Source organism: Phragmites australis, chromosome 9, assembly GCF_958298935.1.
Source record: "Phragmites australis chromosome 9, lpPhrAust1.1, whole genome shotgun sequence".
Lineage (NCBI taxonomy): Eukaryota > Viridiplantae > Streptophyta > Magnoliopsida > Poales > Poaceae > Phragmites > Phragmites australis.
In genome coordinates, this window is record NC_084929.1 from 3,504,793 (window position 1) to 3,514,064 (window position 9,272).

Sequence of the window (9,272 nt, forward strand, 5' to 3'; positions counted from 1 at the left end):
GAGGTTGGGCTTTGAACTGTTTTTGGGAGCTCTGTACTTCCAATTTCAGAGATGAGGTTAAGTCGCTAGTAGTATCTGCTGGAACATACATGTTCATTGTCTTCCATGCTTGTTGGGTCATTAGCATTTGAATGACTTTTGGGGTTGTAATTGTAATCATCATGCTTGAAATGTCGTTCAGTGTCTTCCACATTGGATTTGAACATTGGGAGTTGTAATTCATAGGCATGAAACGTTGTCTGGAGGTCGAACTATTAACTTGGGGGACCCTGATTTTTGAAAAAGAAAAAAATGCTTGACTTCATTCGTAAAATATACGCACACTTTTTGAAAAAGCCCCCCTACGTAACCAACGTTCTTGTCCTCCGTTGGATGGGAATCTGACGATAGATATCCATCAACCGTAACGCTTCTCATTTCTAGGAAATTGACAAATAACACATGCCTTTTTTGAAATATAGAACACCCGCGCTAAGCTAGATCATGCATACCAAGAAATGGAGCCAATCTGTCGTGGGTCAAACTGTTTCAATTGTTCAAGCTTCTGATTTCAAACCGGCTTAGTTGAAATGCAATCTAAGTCAAGCTTCACATCTTTGTTGCATACACATTATGAACTCCAATAAGAGAAGGATCGAAGGTTGCGGGTGAGACTAGCCGCAGGAGGACAACAGCAGCCACCGGATCTGTCCTGTGGTCTCTCTCCGCCAGTTGCTGCTCGTCCCCAACGCAAACATCGGGCGGGAGGAGAGGAGAGGAAGAGAGGCGGGGGAGGCGACGGCGGGGACGAGCGGTGGGCTGTGAAGCAATGGCGGTGCGCGATGAGAGAGAGAAGGGCGAGAGGAACGATGAGAGAGAGAAGGGCGATGAGAGAGAGATGCGCATCAGACAGCGAGGGGCTCCCTGCAAAATTGCCCACGGGGGGCTCAACATAACGTGACCATGAAATCGGAATTTTCGCTTCTTCAGGTTAAAATATTTTTGACTCCAGGGGGTCGTCCTTAAGAAATTTGAGCGTATGTTCTGTAGCCCCCGGGTGAGCTGGACCGCAGGTTGATTTTCAGGAAATTGAAGGGTGTTTTCACAAAAAGGGATGCGCGGTGGGATCAGATTGTGCGACGTGGGCGGAACAGACGACTGCAATAATCGCGGTGACGTGGCTGCAACAGGAGCAGCCCTTTCCTGCGGACTTTAGAGGTTTTGATTGACTACAGTCTTGAGAAAGCTAATAGCTGTCGGTGTGTTATTGTACGTAAAAACACGTGCAATGTCGACGGTGAATGTGCTCCCTACCACGTAACGCTAGGAACGTCGGCTACCCCCCATATTGATGATCACGCTTACTTCTGAGTCGCTAACTTGTGGGGACGCATGATGTCACTTGCGCACATGTCGACGTTGCAAGTCACGATAACGGGGTAGCAACACCCTTATTGATGGTTTTAAACGAACAGGCAGGATCAGGTTAGTCATCACGTGCATGGTGGATGCTACCCGACGCTTATGTTGAGAAACCGCTGCTACTGGGTGTAATCCAACGATCCCTCGAGAGAGCAATTGCAAAAGGAGACACAATGTAGGAGAAAAGGCTTTCTTTTCTTTATTCATCTGTGTTTACAATGAGGGGTGTTGCCCCATATATATAGTGCCAAAACTCCCTAAGAGATAGAATCGAATCTTTCAAAGAGATCGAAATAGGCCCACATTCAGTTGTGAAACTCTAGGTTTCCTAATACTCCCCTTGGGTACTTCTCGCGAAATGCATATGTCTCATCAAAACTCCCCAAAAACCCAGTGGGAAAAATTGGGAGAAAGAGTACATAGCTCGCGACATAGTCACATAAATTACCTTATTAAAAACCTTAACATGAGAAAGTTTAAGAAAATTCATTTAAGGGAAAAAGAGTACAATCCACCCAAATGCTTCATATAATCTTTATTATTAACTTTGGGCACTTAATCTTCTTGACTAAGATTTAATTCTTCATATCGGTATTACGTGAAAATTCTCCCCCTGAAATGGACAACTCTCTAAGCCTCATCATCCCAATGCCACAAACACATCTTTCAAAACTAGATGCAGGGAGAGACTTAGTAAATAAATCTGCAAGATTTTCACATGACTTGGTATGTATTACCTTTATTTCATTCATATTATGCAATTCATGAGTATAAAAGAATATAGGGTTGATATGCTTCATTAAGTTGCTTTTCACATATCCCGATTTCACTTGTGCAACACATGCAACATTATCTTTATGGATAATAGTGGGAGTGTTAGTAGTGTTTAAACCATATGACTGTTGGATATGATTGATCACTCTTCTAATCCATGCGCATTTCCTTGCGGCTTCATATAAAGTTTTTATTTCTGAGTGATTCGTCGAAGTAGATACAAGACTTTGCTTTGACAGTTTCCAGGAAATTACAGTTACACCACATAGGAAAATATAGTCAGTCTGTGATTTCGCTGTATGCGGGTCTTACAGATACCCAGCATCTGCGTATCCGACTAGAATTAGGTCTTGATTCTTTCTGTAGAACAGACCCAGATCTATGCTACCTTGCAAGTAACACAGAATTCCTTTCACGCCCTTCCAATACCTTCTAGTGGGCTCTATGTTGTATCGGGATTTCCGGTCCCAATATTTTCTCCCCCTCTTCTCTAGGTCTATAGGAATCTTGATCTGCTTGCAATGATCTTCCGACCATGAGGGTTTTAGCGGGAAGTGATTTTTCAAAACCAAACAGCTCTAACACCTTCTGAGTGTAGTTTGACTGATGTACTAAAACTTCAGGTTGGCTACCACTGAGATTCAATATCTAAAGGTAATGCTACCCATCATCGAGGAATAGATTCCTTCATAATCAACGCCTGTTCGTTGAATGAAATATTGTACCACTAGTTGTGCTTTGTACGTCACAATTCCATTCATTTCATTCCTCTTACGAACAAAAATCCACCTGTATCCTATTGTTTTGATGTGGGGAGATGTGCGACATACTGACTAAAAAAACCCTCTCTTTTGTTCAGGAATAATAGTTCAGCTGTTATTGTCTTCTGCCAGTCTTCCTAATCTGATCTCATTCTATATTCAGTGAGCGATGCAGGTTCAAGGTCATGATCTATAACTGTGGCAATTTTATTTGCGAAGTATACGTCAACTATTGTGGTTGCTCTGTTCTAGGATTCTCCTGAATTCACATAGTTCATTTCTATTTCATCATGAGTTGCACTTTCATGTGCTTCTACATCTTGCTCTTCATTATTTCTTTCAGGTGCACTTTCAGGTGCTTCTTCATTATTTCTTACTGCTGGAGCAAGGCCCTTTAGTTTACCAGCGTCAATTTCTATTTCAGCGCACGCATTATCGCTGGTTTCTTCCTGCGTGGGAAGATACAAATTTGGTATACCTACTTCCCGAGGTTCCATACCATCGTCAGGTCTCAACTGACTCTTCTTCTTTTTTTATTTGGGGCATACGTTGAGAAACCGCTGCTACCGGGTGTAGTTTAGTGATTCTTCGAGAGAAAATTGCAAAAGAAGACACAGTGTAGGGAAAAATGCTTTCTCTTCTTTATTCATATGTGTTTACAATGAGGGGTGCTCCTTCGTATATACAGTGCAGAAAACCCGAAAAAGATAGAATCGAATTTTTCAAAAAAATCAAGACAGATCCACGTTTAATTGTAAAACTACAAATTACCTAACAGCTTACAACATCTAGGACTAACAGGGCATTGGGGCCAGCCCGACGGCACCGGTCCACGAGGAGGGACGGTTTCTCTTTGATTCCTCTTGAACCCGATCCAACCCGACCTATCACTACCCTCCTCTGGCCAGACCCAAACTCAAAGTAAGACCCAAACTGACAGCAAGGCCCAACCGGACCAGACCGCGGCCTCAAAGCCCAACCACACCGGTTAGCCCTAGCCTACCCAACCACTCGCGCCCCTATCTAAGCAAGCACCCATCACATCCGTGCGCTCCCAACCTCGCCGCCGCCGCCGCCGCCGCCGACCCAGCCGGTGAGGCCTTCTTCCCGAGCGCAGGAGCACCTTACTTCGCTGAATCCGTTCCTAACCCCGGTTCCTCGCCGGCGACTATCTTTTATCCGGTGAGCCGCTACCCGATCTAGTTCATGCTTTGGTGTTCTCGTACCATGCCGTGACACTTTATCAATTACTTACCTGCTGAAGACCTACGGCCTCCTAGTGGCCGGATCCCAAGACAGAGACCGTCGCGGACGCGTTCCCCGGCCTCTCGGTGTTCGGCGGACGTGGAAAGCGCCTTCTCGTCAAGAGGCGGTTTGATCCCGTGGCGGTGGCCTTCGAGGGCACAGTGGATCGTTTAGGTGTCGCTGGATCTTTGGTTCGTCGGGTTGCTTTTCCAGTGGTTCGAATTTGTTAGATATCAGGGCTTGTTCGTGTAGGAATTCAATATTTAGATAATTAGCTTCTTATCGGTGGTTGATTCGTCATCTAGGATTGGGTTGTGCGCGCATGTAGTGCCTTCGCTTTTTTTTTTCTACTGTCGGATGTACCTCACGCTTTTGCTGTTTCGGTTGCTCATGCTACGAATTCGACGACGAATTGTAGATCTTACATCGAAGCCAAATATTTTGCACTTATTTTGGGCACTTATTTGTTTACTCTTTTATCACAATTAATTTTGTTTGATAAGTGAGAAACTAACAGTTAACGAATTGGTGTTTCAGCTGCTCTCCCCCTATCTTGCCAATAACTCTTTTTTCTAGCTTAGCCCTAATTAATTACGGGGATTAAAATATAGGCTTATATGAGGTTGAGAACCATCAGCTTTGATGTAAACCTGTAGTAACAACCTTTTAAGAATTTGGCGTGATTGTTTTTACAACCTTTCTTTACTGGCTAGCATTACTCAATATTTTGCATTAATTTTGTTTTGCGTCAGGATTTGGAAAGATGCTGACAGTTGATAGAGGTGGTGACGACCTCGCAAGGAGCTCGAATGAGGAGCAAAGGACTAGCAAGGGTGGTGGAGAGATGATTGGTTATCTTCGCACAAGGTTGCATGAGAAGCGAAGGACTAGGAAGCGTGGGGGAGAAACAATTGGTTATCATCTCACAAGGTCAGATAAGAAGCAAAAGACTTGCGAGGGTGCAGGAGAGACAATTGGTTCATTGACTTCTGGTCTGCTGGCCATTCCTTTTTTCGGGCATACCTTTTACAACTCAATTGGAATATTCACAGTTGAGGTGTATCATTTTTATTTAACTAGGTCGGTTGCGTTTGGATACTACTCTTGCTGGGCTACTTGGCGGCTCTAGTGGTTCTGATCAAGATGTCTGTGATTGGCTTAGTGAAGAAGTTGCGTTAAAAATGGCCCGAAGTGTCGTCTCGCTTATCTTGTTTGATGGTGATTATGCTGTTTTATGCTTCTGAATTTTCCAAATAAGCATTTGAACATCAGCAACTAACTATTGGAATTATGATCTTTTGTAGGATCCATTAATATATTAGCATGCTCAGGCATCCCTATAGAAAGCAAAAAACCTGTTACAAGATTATTGACTTCAGGAAGTTTGGGTAGAATTTTTGTAGAAAAACGAAATTCTGGTTGTGACATGAAGGTTGGTGCTGCTAATCATCCTGTACTTACTTTGCTTGTTCATTCATTTACATAACTGTGGTAATTCTGTATTCTTTTCTCGCTTATATTCTCTTTTGCTTTATTGCCATTTTAGATTCAAGTGCGCGATGCATCCAATAATGTTGCCACAGGGTGGTTGGAACAGCACTTCTTGAATCATGGATTTACTCTTGTCAACGTCAAACAACCCCTTGATGTTCGTGCAGTACATCTTGATCATGAGGTGGAAATTCTACCTGACAGTAACCTGGTAGGCATAGAGCTTATTGATTCTGCCGGACCAACGGCCATAAGAGGGATCCTGACTAAAGATTCAAGCGCTTCTGAAGATGGCCTAGAGCTTTCATACTCCACTTGTAAAATCTCTAAGGTACGCTGTTGGTATCGCTCTTAATTCTCTACATGGTTGTACTGTAAATGAATAGTTGCATCATGATATGAGTGGTTAATGTATTAATATATGCACTGAAATATTTCTCCGATGCATAAAAAATTACATATTTCCCCTATGTAACTCCTGTCCCAATCGGTGCCACTTTATTTTGTTCCTATGTAACCCTTGTTGCCTATCACTTTATTTTTGTGCTAGGTTGGCGATGGTGGACCACTTTTTGACGGTGATGGGAACTTTGTTGGCATGAACCTGTTTTTGGATGCTGGAAGAGGTGCTTTCATGCAAAGGAGTGTAATTGTTGAAAAATTGGAGCAATTTGAGAAAAGAATTGAATTGCTTGCATGCAGAAGGTTTCGGTATGTCTCGTTTATTTCCAGAATATATCAGCCGTAGCTTTCCCAATGTGCTTGTCTCACTGGTTCTGTTGGTTGCAATTGTGAGCCACGGTAGGACGAGGCCGAACATTAGCTGTTTGTTCCTTTTGTAGCTTTTTTGGCATTTGTAATTTCTTCGAAGTCATGAATGTTTCTCCTCATTAACTACTTGATTTCTTTGCTATGCCTTGCACCTGTATAACCTGTCGCAGTTGCTCTGTGCTATGATTAGTGATATTGCTTTAGCGTTGAAGCCACTATGTTTGTCTAACTGAAAGAAAGTAAATTTGCATTCAGGCTAAAATATAGAGAATTCAACTCAGATTTATAACATCTCCCAAATCGAGGCATTTATGATTCTTAGGTCTGTTTCCCTATCTTTAGTGCAATTCTGTTCTTGAAGGTGTTTCATATGTTCGTGTTTTGGTTTGATCCGTATTACTTGTATTATAGTGTGTATTATATTTAGTATAATGAGTTCTCTATGTTCTGCTGCAGGTCTAGAAGAATACGCGCACCTGGGCCTCTGAAACAAAACGGAAAACACTATACCTCCTACCCAGAAGGTGATACAACCACTTCTTAAGACCACAAATTATAGCATTTTTATGCAATTCATAACCATTTCAGCGGAATACTATTTGTAAGCTCCTCACAAGTGGTGCTAGTTTTTTTTTTCTTATCATTGTGCTCGTATAATAAGTATACTACCATAGGGTCAGTGCCAATCAGTTAACCTTACTACGTTATGTTCATGGTATGCTCAACCAATGTGGGTGCTACTCATCCTTAGTTTTATATGAGTGCCATTTATCATGATTATTATATCAGTGCTAGGATATGAACTGTGCTAATCACTTGAGCTTGTTGCACCAGGAAATGAACTTACAAACCAGGATCTGTTGGAGGAGGATCTAAACTCCTTGGGTTATCCCAAGTCAGTGGATTGTAAGTCAATGTTTTCGATTTTACCGACTTCTCCAGCATAGCACTTTAGTTTCAGCCCAGGCACTAACACCTTTTTTGTCGTGTATCTTTAACCAGGTGGCATGGTTTTGGTTAATACTTTTGAAGACACTTTTGGTGACTCATATGATTCTGGTGAAGGTGTCTGGGGTATACTCAGTGAAACAGTTTCAAAAGATTTGTCTCAGAGTGTTGTCTCCCTTGCTTCATACAAAGGTGATTTTACAGTAACATGCTCTTGGTTCCATATTTGTATTTGATCATTATTAGCTAACGATAAAAATTATGGTATGCAGGAGAAATGAGGTCTTTTGCTTGTTCAGGCATAGTTACAGAATGGAATGGATGCACCACTATTCTGACTTCGGCAAGCTTGGTTAGAGATCGTCTTGATGAAGACAAGATCGATAAAAACCTCAGGGTTGGTGCTCTTAATCGTGCAGTGCTTCTTGTCCCTTGAGATATTGCTTAAGTCTCTAATTTTACATTTGCAGATTGACGTGTTGCTTACAAACAAACAACGCACTGAAGGGACATTGCAACATTACAACTTGCACTATAATATAGCTATTGTCAGTTTCAAGGGTTCCTGTGCTCTTTCTACAGCAAATATTTATGATCGGGCACTTAATACTACCCAAGTGGTAGCTGTAGGGCGTTGCTTTGAATCAGGCACGTTAATGGCCACGAGAGGGAAACTGACAAGGTGGCAAAAGCACTGGCGGAGCAGATTTGATTGCAATGTTATCCAATACTCCACTTGTGAAATCACTAAGGTACACTGTTGATTTTTCTTGCCTTTTTTACATGGTAGAAGTAGATAAGTTTCTTCAGAACGAGGTGACGAGTCCTGGTTTATTATTTTGTTAGGCTGGGATTGGAGGACCTGTTGTTGATTTTGAAGGAAAATTTGTTGGCATGAACTTCTATGATGAGAAAGAAGGGACCCCGTTCCTACCACAAGCTATGATTCTCCTAGTCCTGGCACATTTCGAGAAGAGAAGGTATTTCTGGTAGTATATTCTTTCGTGGGTTTGCAAATGCTTGTCATGTGGCATAGATTAAGTTTTATGTTTTGGGAAGTACTTTTGTGGATCAAGTAGGCCTGCAAGTCCTGTTAGCAGGTTCAGTTGTTAGTGTAGTTATTTTTTTTTTGGCAGAATATTAGTATAGTTATTCTATTGGATCTAATCTGTTTTTTTTTTGTGTGTGTTGGATAGGATTGTTGCTGAAGCTGACGATGATGGTTACACGAATAGGTACATTTCTATTACGTGCATTACTTGGTTTCAATGTTCTGCATAAATCCGGTCGAGTTATTTTGGAGGAAAGACAGTTGACCTGTGTGGCTCTTGTTCGGTTTCTTCTCTAGCCTACGTCTGCATAAATCCGGTTGTTGTGTTTGTTGTTGTTGACAGATGGCCAGTGCCTAAGCCATTTTGGCGTCATCCCGATCATCAGCGGAATGAGGACAAATAATAGGGGGTGATTCATGTACCCGGGAGCTCATCCGTATACAGGACACGGACACCTCTTTGGGGAGCTGATCAGTTTACATTAGATATCATTGCATCCTTGAACTGTTATGCTCACTCAGTCTGTCAATTGCCTTGCAAGTGGTGAACCTTTTTCTTCTCCCGAACAGTAGTGAACCTTTTGTTTCTGCTCATTATATGTGCAAAGGGTAAAACAAATTGTAATTGGTTGGACAATGGTTGCACAATCCAATCGGATGTTGCTGTAATTGGAGTCCCATGTAGTGTAACCAAGGTTTTTAAGGCGTAGCCTAGTAATTTGGTTGGACAATGGTTGCACAATCCAATCGGATGTTGCTGTAATTGGAGTCCCATCTAGTGTAACCAAGATTTTTAAGGCAACGCCTAGGTGACAAGGCGTGTTTGCGTC

The 9,272-nt window shown here is 42.2% G+C and overlaps 1 protein-coding gene across 1 annotated transcript; it reads left to right on the forward strand.

Annotated features, from left to right (window-relative positions):
* Positions 1-3,863: 3,863 nt before the first annotated feature.
* LOC133928422 (uncharacterized) lies at positions 3,864-9,272 on the forward strand. The gene is made up of 14 exons (XM_062374748.1): positions 3,864-4,029; positions 4,934-5,173; positions 5,262-5,399; positions 5,486-5,613; positions 5,728-6,003; positions 6,223-6,383; positions 6,900-6,967; positions 7,278-7,349; positions 7,446-7,583; positions 7,664-7,788; positions 7,862-8,143; positions 8,238-8,371; positions 8,588-8,626; positions 8,786-9,272. Exons 2-14 carry the CDS (start codon positions 4,945-4,947, stop codon positions 8,844-8,846), a joined length of 1,851 nt encoding a protein of 616 aa, XP_062230732.1. The 5' UTR covers positions 3,864-4,029; positions 4,934-4,944; the 3' UTR covers positions 8,847-9,272.